This window comes from Opisthocomus hoazin, chromosome 6, assembly GCF_030867145.1.
Source record: "Opisthocomus hoazin isolate bOpiHoa1 chromosome 6, bOpiHoa1.hap1, whole genome shotgun sequence".
Lineage (NCBI taxonomy): Eukaryota > Metazoa > Chordata > Aves > Opisthocomiformes > Opisthocomidae > Opisthocomus > Opisthocomus hoazin.
This window is the reverse complement of record NC_134419.1, coordinates 73,161,779-73,188,538: the sequence shown is the minus strand read 5'-3', so window position 1 is coordinate 73,188,538 and position 26,760 is coordinate 73,161,779. Positions and strand designations below refer to the sequence as shown.

Below are 26,760 nucleotides of genomic sequence, written 5' to 3'. Positions count from 1 at the left end.
TGGAACTGTCAAATTCTGTGGCAGATTTGGAGGACAAGACACCACAACATCAGCTTCCTGCTATTAGGAGAAGAGAAACAAGATACTGTTTTCAAAATATTTGTTGATTGCAGGATGAAGGGTGCAATGACAGTAGCGTAGATAAGCAAAAGTGAGTTGGAAAATGAAGTTCATAGGAAACGAATGAAATCAGAAGAAGGGAAGGAAAGAACAGTTGAAGAAATTGCGTTGAAAATGTGTTTGTAGACCACTAGCTATTTAGATGGAGTCGGCAAGCCAGAGTTTTGTAACATGTTCGTTTATAGTTACTTAAGTTTTCTCCATCAGTTTTCCTGTCTACCTTTTCTAAGCTAAAAGGTTCAGTACTGCTAGTAGTGCACAATTTAATAGTATGCAGAAGATGGCTACTGTCTGTCTTAGAAATAAAGGAGTTTGCTTTTTCCATCCCTAATTGTGGGTGTGGCCAAAATTGAGTAATTTTGTCATGGCTAGAAAATAGCCCTGTTTCTTCAGACAGGGATTTAGTTTTTCAGGGCTGACTGGACAGCAGGATTTTTCCTATTCAGCCTTGAATCTTGATCTTCTCTTAATGTGTTCAAAAAAATTGTCAGCATACAGAGTGGCAATTTATGTAATACAAAATAAAAATGAACAGAAACCTGTGCAAGACAGGCCAAGCCCTTTAGCGCACTCAGAAACAGATGACAGAAAGAAGCAAGGGTTGTGCAGATGGAAACCACAGGGGAAAAGTCGAAATTAGAGGGTGTGTGGAGGACGTTGTCCTACAGAACATTTGAAGGTGAGAGCAAGAAGTATGAATGTGATTCAGAAGGCAATAGGGCTTCCTTTGAAGTTGGGAAAATTTGCCAGACTTTGTACAAGGTGTGTTTAAATAAAGACTGTCTGCAAGACTGGATGTAATATTTGGTTATTAAATAAAAGGGCATCTGCTCTCATAAAAGCCACCCTGTTTTGTTCGTATATGTTATTGGCTATTTTCCTACTTTGTACAGGCTTTCTATAGAATAAGCTCATGGCAGCCTGACAAATGGAGCATTTATTGTGGCTAAAAGTACTGTAAACAAAACCAAAATAGCAAGTTTTATTGGCTTTTATAATACATTACAATTTTTTAAATTTGCAGTGGTGTAGTGGAATTTAGCATTTTAGAACCCAAATGTTGTTATCTGAAAACAGTGGACTTCATTTTCCAATTCTTTTTTTCTATTATATACAGCACTGTTTTTTCTATTTGTTGCTCACACCCATGTGTTGTAAAAGCAGATTCTAATAAGAAACATTTACAGACTCAGTTGCTTGTTCACATGCAGCTCCACACAAATACGTTGCCTGCATTTGTTCTCATCTGTTTAAAAAAGTAATTATTTGCCTTTGAATTTGAAGAAAATCATGATTTGAGTCTGCTTCGCATATTGTCTTTTTATGAGCTGAAGCACGTGGAACTTTCATTATAACTAAAACAAGATAAAGTCTCCAAGGTAGCAAAGAAATCTCCTTGAAATGCCTATGAAGATTAAATATCTGTGTTTTATACAAAGATTTGATCCAGCAATCATTATTCAAGTGGGAATTCCACTGAAGTCCCAAGGAATTTTGCTGGAGTAAAGAGTTTATGATTAAATTCTGTTGGAATCGGTGGCAGTGTTGAACCTGGTCCCAGCAGGTATTAGATCCAGTCCCTTGTGCCATTATGTTCTCTTCTTAGGGTGAGAAGAGTTTCTTTGTTTTCCCAGCTGAACTTATTTTTTTTATCAAGTTCTCCAAAGTCTACTTTGAAAACAAAAGTACAAGCTGCAAAGGCAGTCTGTTAGTTGTGTGCTGGAATTCTCTCCTTCAGACCTGGCGAATGTCAAAATAATGCAGAGGTGCGCCCGTAGCAGGTGAGTGCTGGTAGTGACACAGAGTAGTTGTTGATTCATGATAAGTATGTCAATAATTGAGTTAAGTTTTGAAAGAAAAGGCTTTCTTCCACTCAGCAAAAGCTTAAGTATTTATGTCCATTATGTAAAACAAATTAGCAAGTTTTATCCATCAGTTTAAAGTTTCACTAATTCCCTAGTAGTAACATATGAAAATTCAGCAATCTTAGCAGTCTTACCAGAGATACAGTATTAATGTTTGGGATCTGTGAGGGGAGAGAAAGAGGGAGAAGGGGAATATGTTTTCTTACAGTGTAGGCTGAGCCATTAAATTTGAATGTCAAAAAGTCAAGTCCTCTCTGCCTACTAAGCCTCTTAAATCACTCATAAGCCTTATTTATATTGATGTTTATGTTTAGTGTCTGTCTAAGAAATCATGGTGAAGACTTTCTCAGTTTCAGGGTGGTTTTTGGTTTAGGTTTGTTTTTTTTTCTGCACAGGCAAGATATGTCTGAGCAAGGGCTTGTTCATTATGGCTGTGTATTTTAATTTTTTTTTAAGAGAATATATGAACATATTTGCTTTTAAAGAAGAGTTTTAAAGAAAGTAGGCTATCTAGGTCTTCCAGTTTTTGCGTATTACATATGACAAAAACAATTTACTCTTCTGTTGTGTGTTTTCTGTAACGACTCTATAGATGACTTAAAAGTGTTTCTGGAATTGGTTACAAGGAAGTGAAACATTATTAACTAGAATGAAAAATGATCCATCTTCTTCAGACGCATAACGTATTTCAGGTTTTACATTTCATTTAAAATACATAAATGAAGTTACCTCACAACAGAAGAAAAACTTTCTTCCTAGAGGATTAATTGTCCTCCTACCAGTTTGAACTTCTATATCTACTGGTCTGGATTTATGTTGTCCACTGCCAGGACAGAGGAGGTTTGATATTTCTTAATTATTCTGGTTTAGTACAAGATATAAAAGCTTTTAGACATCACAAAGGAACAAAAAAAAAAGTCATAATACTCTTTATCCTTTCGTTATTCCTTTGGTGGGTCACTTTTAGAAGTATTTTCTCAACTCAAAAAGTAGTATCTCTGCCTGAAAATTTAATTGAAACTGTCACCTTTAAAAATATTTATGAAATCTGAAAGGAAATTGCGGGTTATTTTTCTCCTTTCCTGACCTTGTTTTCTGTATTTGGTCTTATTGAATAATGCATGTATAACTGTGTAATCAATTTTGCATCTGTGCTGATAGGCAATTTAATTTCTTAGCGTCCAGTTCAAAAGTTACTTCATCGTGATACTCTGCTGTGGTGTTAGCACGTCTGCCTGCATTCCTCCTGACAGTGAGTTTAGAGCACCTCTTTCAAGGTGACGGATCTGAAATATGCCCTTGTGCCCTTTTTAAGTAGGAAAAGGCTATTGATGATGGGTATGGAGAAGGGATTGTCTGTCAGTCGTTCATTTAGGTGAAGGAAGATTAAGCCATAATTCTGCAGATGCTTCCGTGGCACAATGGAGCAGTCAGGGATGAGTAAGACACTTGGATAATGATGAAGCCTTTATTGGACCTGGCAAAGAAGCACACTTGGCTTTTTAAAACAGATGATCACATCTTTGATCTCTTTTCAAGGAGTAGGGCTTTATGTCGTGGTTCCAAAGCCTGTGGAAGTATTTCTGAAGTTAATCCTGCTAATGACCCGCAAAAGAAGGGACGGCTGCTAGATCCACCTATGCGCCCGCTGTTCTGCCACCAGTGCTTGTGGGGTTGCCATCAACATTAGCAGGTGTTGCAGTTGCAGAACTGAAATGATGGTTGACTTTTCAGGAGTCTTAGATACTTATTTCTTTGCTATTGCAGTTGATGTAAAGCTTAACCACTGATTAGAAGGAGGGGACAGAGGGGAAAAAAGTTTGCTAGCCTATAAACCTGACCAAACTCAAAGGAGAAAAGGTTACTAGAGGAAATATTTGCCACAGAGCATACATTCAGTTAATATACATCACTGCTAAATAAAGGCCACTTGAAAAATACCAAGTGTTCTTTTAAGTAGGAAAATAAAATCTGTTTGTATTTGTAATTAGCATTAGAAACAATTTCTCCTTTGTAAGCAGATATGAGGCCTTTAGCTTTGATAAACTTTAGTAAGCTTCCACAGAGTTGACTTTGGTTCTTAAAGCAGGTGAACAGTGCAAAGAGCTTTGTGCTTGCTTAGTTTTTAAGTTTTCTCTTCAAAAACAAATACAGACCAGAAAGTTTTTCAGTACAGGAATGTTTCAATTTTTGGTATGGAATTTGGTTTTCATGTTTTAAATTATACCAGCCAGATACATTAACCGACTAACCAGAGTTTAATGACTAGCCTCCAGAAAACGCGACTTAACGTGCTCTTTTTCTCCTTTAAGGTGGTTTCACCTAGAGTCCAGACAAGGGAAGAGAACTAAAGACAGAGGAGAAATAAAGGTCAATATTCAGTTTATGAGGAATAACATGACAGCAAGTATGTTTGATTTGTCAATGAAGGACAAAACCAAATCCCCTTTTGCTAAACTAAAAGACAAAATGAAGGGTCGAAAAAATGATGGGACGTTTTCAGATACATCCTCTGCAATCATCCCAAGTACTCACATACCTGATGCAAATGTAGAGGTATGCAGTGGTGAAGTACAAATGAAATCAAAACCAAAAAAACCTTTCCTTTTGGGACCTCAGCGGCTATCCTCAGCTCATTCGATGTCAGACTTAACGGGATCGCATGTCTCCTCGGAAAAAATGAAATCCAGCACAGTTGGCTACTCTCACCTTTTCAGGCGTCAGCTGGAATCTTTTGGTTCTGTTGATGAAGGTGGTAAGTAAAACTCATGACTTATAATTACAGTTCACTGCTATTAGAGCATTCAGAAGTCTGTTTCTTCAGTGTAGGAAGCAATTACGAGGCCAAAAAGTTAAGAATTATGGCTGGGCTATTTTTTTTTTCACTGCCATTAGTTAGTGGTAACTCATAATTGCTGTTTCTGGATGTATGAAATAACTTATGTTGGTCATAATGTATGGCAATTTGGCATTTTTTTTCTTATGTCCTCGTTTGAGAGTGTGTTGTAGTGAAGCATTGCATTCTAGAAGGAACTCTGGGCAAAATAGCATCTTGTGAAAAATAAAAGTCTGTTTAAAAAGCTGAAAATGATCACCAAAATTTTAAACCCAATTTATTCAAAGAACTGAAGATACTTTGCATTGTTCAAAGTTATTATGCAGCAATAGAATACTGTTGCTTTCTGGAATGGCACACTAGTCACAGCTGTCTTCATTGTGGAACGAAACAAAAATTTGCTGTAGTGTCTATCCATGAACATTTCTGAACCACGAGGTCAAGACCACAGCTGCTCTTTTTTTTTTTTAAATAGCTTAGTTACTCAGCAGTGTTTTGAACTGAGACTCAACTGCAAAGCTTCTGGACTTAGGCTAAAAGGGGTTCTCTGCATGTCATGAACTATGATATAGTGTCTTATTGATAATATACTAATGACAGATTGTTTGCAGGCAGTCTAAAGTCTCCACATAGAAGGACACTAAGTGTTGATACTTCTAAAATGAACCAGCTTGACAGCACAGCTGATGAAACTGCACTTCAAGCACAAAATGACCCATTTACTAATGTGAGTGCTTCGTTACCCCAAAAATTTGCTACACTGCCAAGACAGAAGAATCCATTTGAAGAAAGCCCAGTGACGTGGGATCAAAACATAAGTCTGTTTTCCAAACCTGTCGAAATCAGAAAAGAAATTAAAAAAGAGAAAAAAGAGAAAGTTAGTCTTTTTGAAAGAGTGACTGGAAAAAAAGATAGCAAGAGGTCAGATAAACTTAGCAATGGGGGCTCAGAGAGTTCTACTGACTTGAAATCACCTAGTGCGTTTGGCGAAGCTCATCAGGAGAGTTTTGATTATGATTCGACTAATCCGTTTATGACAAACTTCAAGCCTACAAGCATGTTGCCACCTTCAAGGTAGGTTTCTGCTGTATTTCAGTCTGGTATCTTGAACATGTTATATAAATGAAAATGTGAAGTGTTGAGGAACACGATCTTCGTGTTTTATATACGTTTATGTCATTGCTTATCTGTTTCTAAGTAAAAGTTATGAACTTTTTATATAGTTTGATCTTTTCTTACTTAATTTGGAAGTTTTGAAGGTTATGGTACTAATATGTGCTGTGAACGTTCTTGGGTACTTGCATTTGTGGACGACCTCGTTTGTGCTTCAGAATGGGTTCTTCCTGAAAGTCTTCTGCTTTCACTGAACACTCATTGCTAATTATTACAATGCCCAAAGTCAAGGTTTTAGAGGGAAAGGTTTCAAGTCGAAGGGAAAGTTGAAATGGAATAAATAAAAGGGTGAGGAAAATGTCAGTAATGAAGACAACTTCTGTGGATGTCACCATGTGGGGAAAAAATGGATTTAGGTTCTGTATGTTAGAGCACAGGAATTGAAGACCATTTTGTTTCTAAATGGGAGCACCCACATGGGCACTTATCACACTTGAATTCGTTTGGCTCACCGTAGCTTTGCTGACTTTCTGTGCATTCAAGTCATTGCACAAGAGAGGATTTGTGTTAAGCAGAGTGAATTAAGTTATGGGGCTGATAAAAAACTTTGATTTAAATAATCCTTTTGAATCTGTGTTTGTCTATCAACAGTTTACTTGTTTTCCTAAAAAAAAACCCCACAAAACCAAAAAACCCCAATAAACCAAAAGTGTATCCCACAGTTAGTTTCCTTTCTGGCTTTTGTTTTCTAGTGAGGAAGAGACACAGTCTCTTTCCGTATAGATATATATGCACACGCACGACATACACTGTTCCCAATAGAGAAATGTTTAAGCAGTTAAATAATTAACTTTTATTCATTTGCATTTGTGTTTTTTCTGTATATTAATGCCAGAAATTAACAGTCCTTTTTTTTCAAGGTAATAATTAATTTCTATTTAATGACTTAAATTTGGTAGAAATGTAATTTAAAATTCAAATGCTCCGAACTGGAATTTTGAGATTGTAAACTAAATCGCTGTTTTAAATGGAACACATAGTTCTAGCAAATTTGCCATTCCCTGTCTATTAATTCCTTAATTAATGACACAGTCATATTTCCTTTAAAAAAAAACAAAAAAAACAAAAAGTAATTTGATTGTTGTTATCTTGTTCTTTAAGGTTTTAGAACAGATTGATCACTTTGTATCCCAACTCAATTTTATTCATCGATTAGAATGCATGCATTCCTGATTTAAACTTAGTCATTTTCTCAGCAAAACTAATCACGGATGTGAATTAGATAAATGAACTGAAATGGAACTGCTAGACAGAAGTTTTGGCTGCTAGAAGCTCGTACAGACTTCAGTGATTTATCTTCTTAGTGTCTGCTACAAGTCAAGTCAGTTCCTAGTGTCTTAAATTACATGTTTACAGACAGAGCCTTAGAATATTATTTATTTAATAAAGGATTTCTCTAGATTAGTGTAAGGTTGGGATGTAGCTTGGTTTGTCAGAAGTTAAACTTCCATTTAAATAAGCTCCTTTAAAGAGTCGTAATTTAAATAACAATTAAAATTACATAGCATTTAATTTTTTTAAAATGAAAAAATGTATTCAGGCAGATGCTAGATATAAGTAGTGAAATCTTTTGAAGTTCTTGAATGCAGCAGATCTTGATAAACATAAATCTTTAACGGTAATCATGATGGACTTTTTTTTTCTTTATTTTGTAATTAAAAAGCTCATCACAGTGCCCATTCAGAAGGACTTAGTCATTTGTTCCCCCTCTTTGTATGAGTCTCTTTTAGTAGTTCTTGACTTTTATGTAAACATAAACTTTTGATAAGACAAATAGATACTCTGTTATTTTCAAAAAGCTAAAAATATTAAACATTTTGACCTTTTCTATAAGACAGCTACTATGGAGTAATATCTAGCATGCAGTAATTTAGGTTAGAAGCTCTCGATTTTTATATGCTGCAGTATTATGTTCTGTGAGAATCTTTTAGACTAAGTTCACTTTCTTTCAAATGTATCTTGTAAAATGATTATCTTTTGAAGTAGAAACTAATACAAAATGTGCATATTTAATAAGTTTACAGTTTAAGTTTACCTTTTATCTGTGGAAGATTTGTTGAATAGAATCCACTTTTAATTTTTCAGACTAGTAATACTGTGAAGAAAGAATTGTGTAAATCTGTGGGCACAGAATAAATGAGGTTGAGTAACAAATTCAGTATGCAGAAAGCATACACAGGGAATTTAAACTTTGAGTTGCTTTTTATTTACTCAGCATGCTATTAAGCTCTTTTGGATGGATACCGTTTGCATGAGTAAACCAGGCAGTATCTTTTAATTGAGGTGTGTCCAAAATCAGTGTTCTGGTGTGGATGAGGAGTTTGTTTTGCAGGTGGATCTCCCAGTTCACCCCACTGAGCTAAGCCTTTGAGTGATGGAATGGTCCTGGGGCACATGACCTGGATTCCAGTCTGATGTAACACAACCAGAAGATGTATTGCGGGAGCACACTGTAGCCACAGAAGGGTGCTCAGTCCATGGGACCAGGCTGGAGGTGGTGCAAAGTGGGAGAAAAAAACCCACATCAAAACCTTCTTCCCACTCCCCAACTCCTTCATGTGCATAGTGTGAAGGTCAGGTTCTTAGCACCAGTGGACCTGTGTCTGTAAACTTAGTGGGAGTCTTTTCAGGGACTGGTGAGCTTTGGGCCAGGTTTAAGTTTGTCCTAATTAATTGTGTTTGGTGATGTTGACTAAGCAGTCATGATGTGCAGGACAGCAGCTCATGAGAGCATCCCTAACTGATGGGTAGGTGAGTTGCAGAACAGAGTTGCTGATAGCTCTTCATCCAAACAGACATTAGGGCTAACGGGCTGTATGCGTACTCTGTCACTAATTACTCTTATTTACTAATTAGAAGAATGAAGATAAATACATCTTCCTCCTGTTTCTCAGCTGCTGATTCAGAAAATGTAGAATTGGTTCAGCAAGTTACAGGATTTTTTTTTTTTTTTTTCTAAACAGAAGAAGTATGCCGGGATTATTTGGAAATTATGATTTATTTTTATTATTGTTAGTTATTATTGTTCTTTCAAGAAGGTTTAAGAAATATTTTGGAAAAGCAAAACAAAACCTGTTTGTGTATAATACTAGTTGCCAGGGAATCACAAAATAAGGACCCCTAATTTCTATTTATCTCTGCTGTGGCAAAGGCCTCTTCTGTGGCTTTGACTAAATCACTAAGTCTCCCTGCTCCTGATCTGTAAAATGGGGATGATATTTTGTTACCTCTTACAAATGCTGAGTTAATAAATTAGTATTTTTAAAGGGTTTTATAGATACAGTATTACAGTATTACATAAGTGTTAAGGTTGGGTTTTTTTGTTGTCTGGTGTAGGTGTAATATAGATATTTATGAGCTGATTTCTTGACAATTTAAAAACACTGCAGTCTCAGAGTGAAACAAGAAATGCTGTTTTTGCAAATATTGGTAAATCTGTTCGTTCCAGAGGATTTATATTGTACAGCCAATGAACAGTTTTTAACCACACAGTATGTCTGGTATTTTTAGCCAGTACTTACCAATAATAGTTTTGTCTTTGTACTTCTTAATCCACTGCTTTGAAACTTTTACCTAATAGCGTCTTAAATTGCATTCATCCTTACAATTAGTGCTATTGTCATGGCTCTCAAGAGGTTAATTTGCAGCCAGGAGCCACGTGGATTTGGTATTGAACACAGTTAAAGAAATTGAGGGTGCTCCTGGAAAACAAAGATTGTGTTGTGCCATGACCAAACCTGGAGCATCATTTCTCTGAAATTGTTTGTGTTTAGGAAAATACACTACAGTAGGCTAATAAACTGATGTGAAAATTTCTCAATTTACACCACTTGACAAGTGCTAAAAGAAAAGCATCTTTAATTTTAATGTGTTATTAGGACCTTTTTAGAGAGATTGTACAAGTTATTAACAAGGTCCTCCGAGACAGGAGACGGGTAATTAACAAGACCTACAGAAAGAGAGTTTAGGTAATTAACAAGATCTTAGGCATTGGACACAGGGAAACAAATAGCCCAATATTTAAAGCTGACAGGTTGTTACTAGTCTGATCAAATTCCCGATCTGGGAAACTGAATTAATAGGTGTTTGGGAGCTTTCAAAGAAACATTATATATATAAGATATATATACACACATACACACATTATAAGTGTGTGTCTGTGTGCACATATATAGAGAGATACATTAAACCAAAATTTTTAAAGTAGCGCTTCCATGACCAAAGTATTGTTAAACTTAGAGAAAAGATAAAGCTTGTGCCTTCATACTGGTTACACTGTGTCTCAAGTTCTTGCAATAAATGTGTTACATTCTGAGCACTATGGAAGGTGGAAAAGTGGAGGAGAAAGAAATGTGTATCTTACTGGCATTCACTGCAACAGTTATATATCGATCTATATATTATATATATACATTATATATTATTATATATTTAGAACATTAGTTATTGGTCAATTGGAGCATAAAATGCAAAATATTTGTTCAAAATGTTGATATCTTAACAAGTTTATTACTGTGCTTGCTAGGGTAGTACAGTCTGTTCTGACATTTTAGCGTATATTTCTCTGTTAGTCAAAAAATGACATCAGGTGAACTATGCTGTTTTCAGAATTTTGTTTCCTCTGTCAGTGTTAGCATGCCATATTTTAAGAACAGCATACTTCAGCATTACTTTTCTTGAAATGCAAGGATTTTTTTCAGTTCTCTACTGAAATTTGACTTCTCTCCAGTCAACTGTGCTTATCTATAGTCTAGGTAGAATATTGATAGGCTACGACAGTACATTAATTATACTGTAGACTGTTAATATTTATTAATTCGATGCAGTAAAGCTGTCGGTAGAATATTATTTCAACAAAACATATACATTACAGGTATGTGGGAGGTAATGGGAAATGACAGAACAAGCAGAAGTCACACAAGGATTCTTAGTCTTGTGGTCTGCCAGGGCTGTTTCTGTCTGATTTAGAAAGATCACTGCATGTGATGGGAGAACAATGAAATCTTGCCCAAAGCTACCACAAAGCAATGGTCACAGTATTTGGGAGTTACTAGGGTGGTTTGGAGCAATCAATATCTCCTGGAGAGATATTGTAGAAATACTTAGTATTAATCTTGACTTTTGCAGACTCTTCACAAGCAATCACTTACTCCTAATTTGTTATCTGGTTTAGGAACACTGCTTGGAAAGTTCATCATGCTGGCTGCATAACAAGATTTTTTTCAAGCTTTCATTGTCTATTGGTGCACATTAGGACATGTGAAAACTTTTTTGAGTGGATGCTTGAGGCATATTATCTGTCCCAAGGGAGAATGCACTGCCTGTTCTATTTTCTTAAAAAAAAAAAAAAAAAAAAATAGTGATGTCCAGTTTCTGTATTAATTAATGCAGAAGCTATGTAAAATGGAGGGACTTTTTTTTTTTCCATGTCATGTTAAGAATTAAGAATTAGTGCTATGTTTTTAAGCATTCAGAAATGGTTCTAGAAGTTTCAATGACAAACTTTTACTTCAGGGTTGTGGGATGTTTGGTTAAATTATGGATCTCTAATAGGTAGGGGCTTTTAGTATTAAAGAACTTTAGTGGTCTCTTGAGGGTAAAACTTCATTAGTTTTTTAGCCATAGCACTACTGCCTAGTAAAAGCAGGAATATTGAAATGCTGCTTTTTTTTTAATGTAAAACTGTTGTTGTTTTTTTCCAGAAACTTAAATTATCATTCAGTTGAGTGCACTGTGTAAGATCACTTTGGAGTTTGGAATGTCTTGTAAGTCCTGAATAATAAGTGAACTTGCACAAGCAGTGTGCCCAGCAGAGTGCAAGGACAAGTGCCACTGTTTTAAGACACTTCTGTTTTTGGAAAGAGAAGGCTGGCATTCTGGTAGAGCTCGTGAATGCAGCTCTGTATGCCTTCACTTCCCTTGATCTGTCTCCAGCGGTATCAGACACCTCAGAATTGGTCACCAGCTGACTGTGGATCCAAATTCATGTCTGTTTTCAGAATGAAGCTGTTTATACATAAAGCCAAAATTTTGTTAAATTTTTCAAGTTGCTTTAACGGAAAGCTTCTGTGCTTCTGTATAATTGCATTGTCATGTTGCTACTGCACTAAATATGAGATGTCCATGAGCTACAAGAGACAAGTCTGCTTCCTTGAACCATATTCTGAATCAGTAACTTCTTTGTCTCATGAGGCTTTCTGCCGTCTTTAAAGGGCTCCATAGCGTGCAACAGTATACTCATGAACAGACCATTTCCAAAGTAGTCTGTGTAAGAATATGTGGCTTGAGAACAAATTATTTGCAAAAGAAGTGTGTCTTGCATCCAGAGTTCAGGGTTTTTGTTCCAGTTTCTTAACTCTTGGCATGAGACTTTATAGTAATATTAAGAAATGGAGTGATAGCAACAAAACCTGATACTCTTTGTGTCCTCCTGTGGTTACACAAACTCCAGGCAGCCTTGGAGCGTGGCTTGACAGCAGGCTAATTTATATAGTGAAGTGTCTTAAGTGATGTTCCACAGAATCTGATTGGGAAATAAATGGCAATATGCTTACTCCATGCTTGCATAGCTGCCAGACATGACAGTCATTCCTTCTCAGAGTATAAAGTCATGTCTGCATTGCCAGGCACAGCAGGCTAGTAATATTCTGTGGAAAGCAAAGTTTCTGAATTTCATTAACTGTATCTGATTTTATTCTTTTGTTTTTATAGTACATTGGTCATAACTTAAACTGCATCCTAATATTTCAAGGTTTTGATACCTGTTGTGAGAATCCAAAGAAAAATACGTAAGCAATGCAATAAGAATCAGTCCAAAAAATGAAAACTAGGAATATGAACAATCTTTCAACTCTAATGGAAAATGAACATGGTAGAGCTTTGCTAATAACTTGTACATAGAGGTTCCATGTTAAAGGAAAAAAAATGAAAGCTTATACTCCACGCATAGGTATTAAGGTTATTGTACAAAATGTCAAGTTAACAAGGAAGATTTCGGTACTTTGAATAGCAAAGATTAATGTAAATATTGTAGTTTCAGTTTCTAATCGTATACAGTGCAATGATCAGATAACTAATATGAGTAGCTAAAGATAGGTAAAAAGCTTTTGTTCCGTAAGAAAATACGCTTTCCATACAGAATAATTTAGGAGCCTGATTCCCATTCATTATGTTGTCAGAGTAAATGGTTCAAGCACTAAAATGTTTAAATCAGTTGTAGGAAAGATTTTTTTAAACAGTGTTTTAATCTCTAGGCATTTAGAAGCTAAATATTTAAGCAGCCACTAGACATAATGTTTGAGTTTTTAACTACCATTAAACTTCAAAAGACAAAATTACAAGCTCCAGTCACAAACTTGAGCCTGTGATACATCCTAAACTCAACTCCACTGTGGTGAAGTTTCTATACAAACTGCAAATAATCAGCCCACAATCTAAGTATTTAACTACCTCATAAAAAGTAGGTGTTATGAAAAAAAGTGAGAGTTTCCTGTAGTTCTAATGAAGTGTATTTAAATAGGGAAAATAACAAGAAAGTATAAAATAACACGCTTGTTATGATTATGAAATAGTCATCCAAAACACTCTACAGAATCAGCACTATATTATGTCTGTCTCCATTGTTAATTTATTCTATTTTTATTTCTCGTCACTTTTCTCCCCCTAGCAACATGGAAGTAAAGAAGAATTCTCATCTCGGATTAGCTAAAATTTAACTCCAAGCCAATAAAACCCCAGAGATACAAACTTTACTACTCAGTAAAAATGTCCCTGTAAAGAAAAAGTTGCAATAAAATAATGGATATGATTTAATCTAGTCAAAATATTTGATATAAAGTAACTGTTAAGGAAACTAATTGAATTCTCAGATGTGTGAAATGGTGGGCACAACTAATTTCTGTGCTAGATTGAAGACATTTATTCCACCTGTAGTGGGCTAGGGGCCACACAGAAGTTGGGTGGCTGATTTGGAGTCTCTGCCAGTGTGATTTACCTCCCTTTTACTAGTTGCTATGTTACTTGAAGGTGATTGGAGTGAAGGAAAGTTTATTAGCGCTAAGAGACAAACCATGGAGTTTCTGTTAAAAGTCATTATGGGTCCTTGACCTTGAGGCACATGAGACTCCACAGTAGTGGAGCAGGGGGCTTCTTGCCTTGTCTGGATGAGTGGAAAAGATAGAAAATTACTTGATTCCTTGAGATGATGAAGGACTCAGGAGCAAGAAGGTAGATGAGCTCTTGTCAGTGAACAGGAGGAGGAGTAGTCAAGCCAGTTTGTGTAGGTTGGCAGGTATGTCCGTTATGGAGGCGTTAGACTCAGGTGTAATGCCTGGGATATAACACACAGAGTGGCAATGACAATGAGCCAGAGGAACGTGGTTTGACTTTAGTTCTCAGGGTGAGTTGGGAGAAAGTCAATTTGTTAGAAAAGAAACATCTTTTTACGTGTAAACTAAGCAAATATAGTGTGGACATAATTGAGGAACAATAATTATGGAACTCCACAATGCCTTTTGTTTTTTTCCACTGTTCACAGAAAACTGCACTCAAAAAAAAAAAAGCTAAAAGAAAACTTTTTCCCAAGCTGTGAACATAGTTTTTTTTCATGCTTCCATAGCAAAAGTTCCCTGCCAGTTTATGAAACACTGGGGTAAAACCAGAGATGGGTCTATAACTCGCATTATCACTATGAACTGTGGTTGTAACACAGCAAAAAAAAGAAGGGCAGTATTTCTTATAATTACTTTAGGTCCATGATTTCAGAATGTTCTTGGGAAGTCAAGAGAATGGCTGCTCGAAGGAGGCTTAGGATCGTTGTACAGCGTGTGGGCTGCAGTCCTAAAGGCGTGTTTTCTGCAAGCTGTTACGAATAATCAAGTGAGGTGGTAATTTTAGGGGCATATTATTGTGATGAACTTTAAATTAAAAAACAAACACTTTAATGAATTTCAGTACACCAGGCATGCAACTCGCTCAACTGCATTTGTAATCTTACAGGATTTTCTTTCAAGGTGTTGCATGGTCCTCAGATAGTGAATTATGTGTACGGCAGTGAGAGCCTTCATCTGCTCACGCTCCCCTTGGGCTGGGAGTGCGGGCAGGAAACCCTGCGGGGCTCAGCCAGGCCGTGGAGCTCCCACCTTGCTCAGCAGACGGTCTGATTTAAAAAAATGTTCTATGCCATCTCAACACCTGTTTCTTCCTTGAGAAGCAGTGTATTTTCCACAGATCTCTTTAAAATATGAATAAGAGTATTCATGGGGTTTGGGTTTTTAGTGGGGAATATTGCAAGTATACTCAAATTACTTCATGTGAAATACACAGATGTGCTCTTCTGTAATTGCAGTTACAATGTCCGCAATGTTACAGAAATGATTGCAGATTTTTTAGCTAAAAAAAAAAAAATCAGTCAGTTTTGCTAGTGATTTATATTTCTGATTTTCAAATGCAACTTTTTGTAGTCAGAACTGCTGCTTTTCTTTTAAGCTACTGCTATGAAAAAGAGTCCCCAGAATTTATTTCACAGAAAGTCATTCAAGGCAATGAAAGATCTTGCTTTTTTAACCTTTCAGAAAGTCACTCAGTTGAGCAGTCAGGCCGTATTATTCTATATCTTGTCTAACATGAGGAAACAGTCCCAAAAGAAAGATATCCCAAATTAACGCCACACTTTGTTAAATAGAGACATTCTTGGTTTTCACCAAGCTAATTCGATCCAGTTCAGTTAACTCATTTTTTTTGTGCTCGGATCACAAAAGGCAGCCATGAATGAAGCAAGTTCATCATGTGTTTGACACATCAGTGTGAAGCTAAAAGGCGGGCGGTGAGGGAGGGTTCCTGCCTTGAGCTTTTTAGACAATACCCGGTGAAAGAGGCCCCTCATTCAGAACTGGTCTCCAGCAAACTGGGCAGGCTGCTGCGGATTGCTGTTACAGACAGGTATAATGGGAATTAGCCAGAACTGGATTCGTCAGACACCTCTTGCTTTCTAGTTGTGACTGTTCGTGTAATCCAAGCTTTATCTAATATCCTCTGTCCAGCAGATGGTTCACAGGATTTCTTTATAAGCAAAAGACTGCCTACTTTGGATATTAAAAATAATGTGCAGAGTAAAAAATTTTAATGTAAAACCAAAAAATTTTTGTACAGAAGAAATTCGGGTTTTACATGTTGAATAATTTCCATTTGTAAATTATGTCCCTTCCACTTTTTTACACCATGAAATATATGGCTTATAAATTCAGGTAACAGAGTGATGGATAGTCACAAAATACATGTTCCTTAATTTAAGTTGTCTTTTAAAATAAAAAAAAAAGTGTAGAGATATTTTTGTAACTTTTTGCATTACTCTTAGTCAACAAACGCTACCCTTGACAGCCAGTACATGCATAGATTCTGTGGTGTGCAGGAATGGTGTTTCCTGTGATGCTACTGAGTAAACAGTATTTGTGAGCCATATCCGAATTCCGAACGTGTTTTTGGAGAGTTAGTTTTCTCTCCAAACTTTCTGTAGCAAGTACCGAAGAACATAGCAGCACTGATTTTTGAAGATATTTGCTAATGATTGCATCAACCTCAGAGACGACTGGACCGTTTCTTTGGCCTGATGCTTAGACCGTGGCTGCTTTTATCAATAGCAACAGCACTTTTGCAGTTGAGGCAGAAAAAATCTCAGCACAACAACATCATGAAATAGCTTTGCTTTTTGGATACGCGGGATAATCACTAGGTTTTTTAAAAAGTAGATTATTTACTCAATTCTAAGTACGAAACAAATGTTGCTGACAGAAGATGGCTTTTCAGCTCTGACTTAAGCTGGTGATCTCACTGGAATTTCTAAAGGACCTTTCTCCTCTGGCAGCTGCCCTGAAAGCTGGGAATCCGTGTTAGTCTGCAGGGGTTTGTTGCTGGTTTTTAACAAGCTCGTCCCAGGGACCTGTTTCCACAGTATTTCACTTAAAGTATCTCTTTTCCCTTAGAAGCCTGAGGTAAGTCAAGAGAGAAGAGAAGAGCTAGTGGAGCCCACTCCGTAGTATTCTTTCTTGCATTTCTTAAGTACATACTCAGATTTTGTGACAAAAAGAATATGAGAAATACAAAAAATTGTGAACAAAGAATATATGAAAATTTCCATTAACTTTGAAGATTTTCCTACTTTTCCTAAGTTCAACTAATCAAGAAAATAAATAATGTTAAATATTTTATAGCTATATACCTAATTCAGTAGTATCTTCTAGTAGGTGTTTTGGTCAGATATGTACACACTGCTAATACTTGGGGTTTTGGTTTTTTCCACAGTTTTAATGTGAATCCTCCTGGCACTGAGGACCTCAGGAAAACAATGGTGAGTTATGAAGTGTTATGGAAAGCCATCAGTAAGTGCCAGCTATTCGATGCCTGACGCTATATAAGCTGATACTCTTGTTTAATGACTTATAAGGAAATGTTGGGGGGGGGGGGGGTGTTCTTCTTTTGACATATCCAGAAAATCTGATTAGAAAATTACAGGCTTAATATAAATTCAGTTTTGCACTCAATATGCAGTGTACTTCTGGTATGGTGATGTAGAGAAGAAGGGAGAAATTAGCGTTTGCACAGACATTGAAATGAATATCGCTTTGGGGGTATTCAGATGACTCTAGAGAAGTGATAGTCAGGTGAGGAGCTCTGCATTAGGCAGTGATGTATTAACTGACATAGCAGGAGTTTCCTGTCACTGTACTCGGAGACTTGAGGACAGTCTTTAGGCAGCAAATCAAAATGGAAGTAATGAACTGATATATGATAGGATTAATAATACAAATAATAAATGAGCAGCCTCTTGGAAAATACTAAAAATAGAAATACTAGAAGTTATTATTAAAAATAGTCTTTTGACTCTAACAGTACCTAGAATAGATTGTGTACTAAGGAAAGACCAAAAAAATCCACAGATGTCCTGTGCAGTGTCTGTCTTTGAAGGAAAATGTGGTCTTACTAGAATTTGTTTTGTGAATAGATGAAATCTTTAAAAGTGGGTTTGTTTTCAGTCTCTAAAATCTATAGAAAACAAGTTTGACAAGCAAATATGACTTTGTGCTGGTTTTTGCTGGTTTATGTAAATGATTTGTAATAACATTGGATGTTATTGTAAATGCCCAAGTTTTTACAATGTAAGTAACTGGTGGGAGATGTCAGAATATATGAAGGCTGCCTTTGATCAGATAGTTCTACCAGGCAGTTACTTAATCTCTGAAAAAAAGCAACATCAAAAAAATTGATTTAACTTAGCAGCTATTGTCTGTAAAGTAACCATAATTACAGTTTCTATTTGCTTGAAAATGTACTACTGCAAATCATGTAATTTATTGCTGCTAAAAGCACTGGTTTAATTCTTTTAAGAAAAAAGATGTGAATTGTTTTAAATAAAGGATTTAAAGGTGACAAAAGAAATCCTTGATGATTTTTCTTTTGGAATACCAGCTATCCTAAATGTCAGTTGTAGGATTATGAGGTGGTGCTCATTTAATACAAAATACAAATTAGGAGGAGAAGAAACTATATCTCGACCATAGGTTTGAATGAAACCATTTGATTTTTTTTTTTTAAATATTCAAGATTGCTTTCTAAGGTGTTTGAAGTAATTTATTATTAGGTTCTGCAATAATAGCCCTCACCAAGTTATTATATTTCTTGTGCATCACATTTAGTAATTATGTTTGTATGTCTTCTAGTCTGGTGCCAACACCTGTCTCTGAAGGCAGTGTTTAAATGGGAGCAGTAGCCAGTTGAAAGGGCAGTGTGAGCTCTTTAAGACCTAATTAAGAACAGAAAGGAAGATGAAGTAAGTAGGACAAAAGATGTGAAAGTAGCTTAGATGATATTCCCAGAGCAGAATTCCTCGTTGGAACAATAAAGAGATGATCAGAGATTGCCAGGACTTCATTTTATCTAATTCCATTTCCTCTGGCTGTCAGTGTGTACCCCAGTAGTATTTTGTAGCTGAGACAATAATTCTTTGCATAGCTTATTATTTAGACTCCTAATAATTCATTATAAGATTAATGTTTTGTATTAAAATTGTAGTATCTGTTTTTGTCAAGATGCAGTTGTTCCTTATGCATTTCAGTATCATTTGTTTGCTCAAACTGAGCATTTAAAATCGTCTTAACTTTAACAGTATTTCTTTCTAAGTACTAACATCCTCTAATTAGAATTTTCTTGTGTAATTAATGTGATAGATTATTCCCCCCAAAGATCTATACGGAGCATGTGTATGACAAAACATCTTTAAAGCATATGTATTACACACGATTTTCCAGTAAGCTTTATATAATAATTAAAGACATCATTGCATCTTAATTCCTGTTCCTTTGCCAAATCAGAAAATCAGGCAAGCCCTATATTTTAGACATGGAAGTGTTAATTATGTCATTTCCAATGTGTACAATAATTTAGTACTGTAAAGAGGAAATTTTCCTTCCTTCTTGTAGAAGAAAATGTATTAAAAATATAATGAGCACAAAGTGAACTTATTTTCTCTTCTATACTTGTTTGAAATCAATTACTAACCAATTTAGAAATTGCATCAAGTTAGCCATTTTAATAAAGTGGAAGTTATTGATCACTTACAATCTTGTAACTTGAAAGTTCAAAATACTGAATAGACGTACAAAAGAGTGACATGAAATATCTCAAGTGTAGTGAGAAAGCCTTAAAAGCACATATTTTCAAGAGCTGCTATTAGAATATAATTGATGGAGAGAGGCTGATTGATCTGTCGTACTTCAGCCTATTTGCAGTGCACCATCACTTTTAATTAGGTTTATTTGAAAACTTTGGCCACCTGTGTATTTTAATGATTCGACATATGCCAATGTGCAAATACGGAGCTGTATGGAAAGAAAAGGAATGGAGCGTGGAGAAGGAATGAATATGACATTACTACATGGTGTGCTTCCTAGCTGTGCAGGCTTTATCGTTTTTAATGACAACTTTCTACTGTAAACAACAACGTTGTTCTCCTTCCCTGTTAGAGGTGCAGGATTTCAGAGGTTAGATTATTTTACTTAATTAGAGGTTCCATGTCTTTTAAATGTCTCCATTTCTGAATCAGACAAAACTTACCACTTGGCATGTCTGACAGTGCTAATGCTTTTATAAATCGACTCTCATGATCTTTTTCTCAGTTGTACATTTCCAAATTTATGATTATCTTGTTACTTAAGATCACAGCTAATTCTTTTTGACACAGAACAAGACATTCAAATTTTGGATCACATGTTGCCCTTTGTTAAAGGAACTAATTTGTCCATCTTTGCTAATACCTGCACTTACCGAGTCATCAGAAATCATTGCAGAAACAGTTCTGTTTTCCCTGCTCCATAATTCTGGGCCCCTCCTGCTTTAAGGCAAGCAAGCAGACAAGCAAGGTCTTTTAGTAGTACACAATGCTGTCATAAGTGCCCTGGTGCTAATAACATGCAGCCTTTTAGCTTCACCTGAAATTTAAAATAGAAGGTTTTAGTATATGATTCAGAGGCCAAGGCCTGGAGAACCACTGATGACTGAAAATAGAATATGAAAGACAGGTGAGGGCTCATGTAATGTAGAGCTAAGTAAATGTTTTGCTTTGATAGGCTCAGAAGGTGAGAGCTCAGGAAAGTTACAACAGGACTTGAATTCTCAGGGCTCTTGCTCTTGTTCTTCTCTAAATAAGGTTACCACAGAGCTGATGGTCCAAAATGGACCTGCTAACTGTTGTTGTGGTTACTGCTCATGTGGTCATTAACTCTGTATGCATCTTATTGAGAATAATAATTTTTCTGAGATAACAGAGTAGGAAGCTTCCTTCAAACTGAGCGGCCTATCTCCAGTTATCTGCTCTGGTGGAGGTATTGGAGGGCAAAGCTCTAGAGAGATGGAAGTATGTGGTCTAAGGGAAGTTGCTTCTGTCAAGAGGTGCATGAGAAACATATGAAAAGCAATAATCCATCAATTTGGTCAGAACACTGAACAAATAATAATAAAATAATAATAATAAAAAAAATAATAAAATCTGGTGGTTTTTTTATACTTATCTGTAGGATGGAAATCCTTTTGACGCCACTGCAGGATACCGTAACCTTACTTATGAAGAGGTTTTGCAGGAGCTGGTGAAACATAAAGAGCAACTTAAGAAGAAGGACACCCATATTCGTGAACTTGAGGATTACATTGATAATCTTCTTGTACGAGTCATGGAAGAAACACCTAGTATTCTCAGAGTGCCATATGAACCTTCTCGAAAAGCCGGCAAATTTTCCAAAAGCTAAGATAGAGATACTTGATGGTACTTTCTGCTGAGAACAGTAGTGGAAGGAAATCACACTTCACCATTTTGACTTCTCTTCATTCCTTCTCTCCTAAGAAACTCCAGGAATCAGGGGAGGACAGGACTATGGCGTGGGGTTTTTTTGTTTGTTTTTTACTCCAAACACTAGCAGGAACTGCCAAAAGTAATATTCTGTTAGATTAACATTTTGCTTCGTTTTTGAAAACATCTTGAGGTACAGAATACTTACAGTAGAGTTAGTAATACACATTAAATATGTCCATGCAGTTTATATAATAACCTAGTGTTCGCCATGTGGCAGTTTCAACTGGGAAGCCTGTGCTGTGATGAATGTGTTCTTGAATGATTCTTGGTATTATGCAACTACATCGATTCTGATATTACAGCATGTGATCAAGACCACTGTTTTCAAGCCAGAGTAGTACGCTTTATTAAACCTAAGTGTGATTTGTTGCAATGGAATGTAGTTTCTTCTACACATATTGGAGGAAAACAGTGATGCACAGTCTTTGCAGAGTAAATGCTGTATTCTATACAATGTGCTTTTTGTATAACGATGTAAAAAATACCATGCCATTTCAGTAATGGTACATGCTGGAATCAGTTATTTTACACTTAAATGCTGAATTTTGTGTATAATGATTGAACTTTGGTAGTGAGCTCATGACAAAGTTGTTTTGAGGATCTTTTTGTATGAAGTTATTGCATGCTTTTTTATATGGTAATATACTTTGAACAGTATTAATAGTCAGAGGTAGGAATGGAGAGAAGTATGGAATAAAGATAGGAATACTTTGTTCAGTCAAGGTCTACTATGGTGAAAATGTAGGAGAAATGAACAGACTGACTTGAACAGACATAATTAAAAAATGTAGAACTGACTCAATTTAAGGTTGAGTTTTACATGACATATATCTGTCTTAGTTTTTTTAAATCTTATGACAAGAAAGTATATGCCTTTAGAAATAGGCTATGTTGCTTAAACACATATAGAGTACTTAGAAAGGCTTTTCATTAAAAAAACAATCTGTATTCCTTGTAAGTACTTCTAAAAATGAGTTTTCATTGAGGCAAATGAAAGAAGAATGTAGTAAATGTCTTCCTGATCATTTAATAATTGTCTGTAAAATGATATATGAAAAAGGTATATGTTGTTCAATAAATTGGCAAAATAGTGATGAACTTATAATGGGAAAATACTGTAGGAGAAGAATCCTCACAATATTAACATAAATAGAGTTTCATTTTTATTTCCTTTATAACAATCTCTGTTGGATTGTCTGTTGCTGTGAAACAGTAAGATGATATTAAAAAGAAGTGCAGAGAATATTTTAGATTTGGATTTAAGAACGCTGACTGTCTTCTCCTTCTCCTCTTCTTTTCCTACGCCTGATCTGTTTTTTTTCTCACGGTACCATGTAATGGCTGTTGCTGAGGAGGAAAAAAAGCTTGACATTGAATTTCAAATTTTTGTCGTTGTAAAAGATCTAAATATGTTTGTATTTTTAAAACTGAGAAAATTAGTAATATCTTGAATAATTATAATCTGAAAAAGTTCTAGGAGCTGAATGCTTTTGACGGTGTTAGTATTATTATTCTTGTTAGAAAAAATTCCACTTTGTACAATTGTTCTCAGATTTCATTTCATTATTTTTGGCTTTTGCTTCTCTTCTTTTCTTCTTCTAATTTTCTTCTTTTTTTTTTAGCAACTACCTCCCATCCCCCTAGTGCTATGTCCCTAAAATGTGTGCAGTTTGAGTGTTCCCAGCCCACCGTTGGGATCCGTTAGCATAGGTCATTGTGCCTGGATGGAGCCGGAGTGGTTCAGGCCCTACCGAATGGTGGTGCCCTGCGTTAGGGCGGTTGTAGCACAGAAACGGGCCCGTTTCGTCAGGTAGCCTCGCTTTTCACAGCCTAAGGATTTATCAAGTTCGGTACCTCATAAGCCACATGAATGTTCTTTTGACCCACTTAAGCTCTAAATGACTGTAAATTTGTTGTAATATATTTGAAGTGCCAAAGGTTATGTACTAAGTTATGGTACGTTTACTGTTGGAAATTAGGTTTTGCACTCAATTAGATTTTAATTTACTAATTGCACCACGATGTATTGCAGTTACTCAGTATTTCCGTAAAAGTTCTTAAACATTTTCAAATGTTTGGCTGAAGCAAGCGGTTTTTTCATATTGTTATGGGGAAGCATTGTGTAATTGTTTTGAATTCCACGGTCATTTTCAAACTAACTGGTAGGAGACCATCGGTAGTATCTACAATAATTAAATCATACACACCAGTGGGCTTTAACTAGTAAACTAACTAGAGAATATGCTGCAATGACTTTTCACTTGCGAGCCAACTTATAATTATTAAAATGAAACTCTACTATATTTAGCACCTCTGAAATCACTTCTTTTAGAATGTAAATGTAGAATATCAAACTGCATAATTGACTAAAAGCAGATCATTTGACATATTTGCATACCAAGAACGATAAGCAGATTAAAGGTAGTGAAAAGATCAATTTTTGTGCATTAGTGAAGAAATTTAGTGAAGCTTTGAATGTGCTATCTAGACTTTATCTGATCTGTAAGTGAATAAAAGCACCTTTTGTTTCTAACAGTTTGTCAAGAAAGAGGGGAAAACGACAAATGCAATTTAGGAAAAGGTAGAGTTACGGAGAGAGGCTGAATGGGACATTTACAACTATGAAAATATTTTAATAGAATTCTTATAGCTGAAGATACAGGCTGATTTTGGAGCAATTCTGGAAAGATTGCATGGACATCATTTGCTGCTTAGAAAGAATATTTTAACATTTTTCTATACATTGAGATTATTTTTGAAAAGCATCTTCACCCTACATGTATTTTTTGAACGATGCAGCTTTCGAATGAAAACGTTTCATGCAGAGTAATGTGTATGTTGAAAACAAAGTAAGTTTTGTTTCTCCCATAGGGTAAAACTGTAAACTTTCTTGCAGATCATTTTAAAACCATAATAACTTGCAACTTACAGTCAGTCCTTCTTGCCCTTGAAAATGTAGGGATTAAAATTTTGGATATCTCCACATTGTTCTGATTTTTTTCTCCCAAAAATTAGCATAGGAGTTCATCCGTGCGCACACTATACTTCGAAATTATTCTTTGAAACAGCTCTGCTCATAGCCATATACTTTATTTACTTCAAAGAACAACCATCAAGGCCATGCTTTAATGTTGTAAGTAACAAATTTAAACTTTCTGCCGTTCCAAGAAGAATGTTTAATATTTATATATGTTACCTCTTGCTGCTGTATTTTATGGTTAGCTTGGTTTTCCACCTACTCATGAATGTAGAGTTCTCCTTAGATTATACATAACTACATTTATTGCTTTTGGCTCAGTGTCAAGAACTGTTTGTTTCCAGCTGTGAAAATGTTGCCTTGCATTTAGAAAGGTCTCACGATTTGAGGACCTATTGAAACTCAGGCTCATTAGGTACGAGTCTGCATTTCTTTCTGTACAGGGTGCCCTTTCTTAGATGCATCTTAAAACAAACAGAACTGCTGTCTTAATATGTTTACTGCTGCACTGGAGGTTTATTTACACTCCCAGCTTTAAAGAAAAATTGTTGTTCTACACCAAGTGTGTATAGTAAGCTCATGCTTTTTTGCTCTTTATGTATCCATTACAGTTGTAGATATGATAGAGACGTTAGCTGTGGGCTTTTAAAATGGTGATATTTAAAGCATGTTGACCAGCTTCCTCTATTTGAAGTACCTGGTGAAGGATTATAGCGCTGCTGTGTTGATGATGCTAGATATAAGGGTCGGTCAGCACTTTTGGTATGAAACCCTATTTTCAGGGATTTGTAACTTCTAAATGTAGATACGGTCACTGGAAGTATTTAATATGCAATAGGTAGCACTTTAATCTGTTTATGAAGGGTTTTGAGATTTGTTTCTGTTGAAGAAGTCATGGTCTCCTAAAGCATGGTGGGCATTTGCTTTATCTTTCGTAATTTGTACATTGGAGAAGCCGCTGTATGTTACAAATGGTAGAGCCATTCCTATTCGTCTTAGAAGCTTCCAGGTGTCTTGTATTATTACAATGTACTAGAAAAAGCTGAAGATCCAGGTTCTATAGGAAGTCTGTAAAAGATATGAACATTACTTGTGACTTAAGGGTTGATTTAATCTCGTGCAATCAATGGTAGTTTGTCTACATTTAATAATGGTACAGAATCACAACTATATGCAGATGTGAGAACTATAAACTTAGAACGCATGAAAAACTTTATTTTTGTTTCATTATTGCAACTTCAACGCCTTTAAATTGATTAAAATGTTATCTTAATATTTTAATTTCTGTTCATTAAATAAATATTGCATGTCTAACACTAATAAAGCACCACAATGCACTACCACAGTATTTCTTGACTTGTGATATTAATCTGTGTTATGCAAAGCATGTAACTCCTGCGCTGCTCTTCAGTACGTGTTTGTAAGAGCAGTGCTGTTAAGACTCTCAGACCAGAGAGAGGTGTGTTTCCTTAAGGACAACGCTGAATGAATATCCCAGCTGTCTGCAGGGTAGCCAGTCAGGGAAATCTCTTCATGAGTGTCCAAAAGTTATAACTGGTGAAAAAAATGGGATGTTCTTGAATGTGCTAATACATGTGTCTTTTTCTATATGACAGCGGCAGTCCCTTTAAATGCACAGTTCCCCTGATTCAGTGGTTGTGTGAATACCACCAGGAGATCTTTGGAACTGCAGGCCAGAACTGCATTTAGCAAGAGGACAAACACTCGGCAAATTTTGATATAGAAAACGTGATGCAGATTTCTCTTCATGCTTGACAGAATAAAACGCAGCCAGAATGACAGAAAACCAGAGCGTTCTCCCCCACCTCCCTGCCCCATAGGTATTTTTTTCAATGCTCCCAGAAGATTTTAACACATTTTTCTCAGAAAAAAAATGCTTATGCCGTTCATCTTTTCCTTTTCCTTGAGGCAGCCAGACAGTGAAGTCTGTCCCCTGCAACAGCAGACTTTTCTGGATGCTGAGGAGATAGCGAGAGTGGCCCTGTCTCAGGAGAAGAGCGTTGTGAGTAGCTCACCCTGTTACTTGGAGGCTGGAATTTCCCTGGGATGCAGTCCCATTCCTTGCAGTTAACTTGCTTTGTGACTGGGTCCTTTGTCAGACAGCTATGGACTTAGGAGGTTTAGAAAGGGTTCCTCTCTTCGAGGTATCCGTGAAATGTGGTGGTTATGGGAAATCATAGTCAGTTTTTGAGATGTACATGTACTTACACATGCTTTGTTATGGAGGTTCCCATCAGCTGTTTCACCCCATGTCTCACTGACTTGGCAACTGTCCTGATGGGTGGGTATTGAAGGAATGAGGACACAGGAGGAAAGTAGGTTTTTGAAAGCACCATGCTGCATATTAAATACCAGTTTCCATCTGTAGTTC

The 26,760-nt window shown here is 36.1% G+C and overlaps 1 protein-coding gene across 1 annotated transcript in view; it reads left to right on the top strand.

The window, feature by feature from the left end:
• Positions 1–25,711, top strand: part of RAB11FIP2 (RAB11 family interacting protein 2) — a 33,327-nt gene extending 7,616 nt beyond the window's left edge. Inside the window, exons 2-5 of the mRNA XM_009937752.2 lie at positions 4,298–4,740; positions 5,433–5,895; positions 17,293–17,338; positions 21,060–25,711. Coding sequence (XP_009936054.1) covers positions 4,298–4,740; positions 5,433–5,895; positions 17,293–17,338; positions 21,060–21,287 — 1,180 coding nt within the window. The 3' untranslated portion in view covers positions 21,288–25,711. The remainder of the gene's footprint in view (positions 1–4,297; positions 4,741–5,432; positions 5,896–17,292; positions 17,339–21,059) is intronic.
• Positions 25,712–26,760: the final 1,049 nt, after the last annotated feature.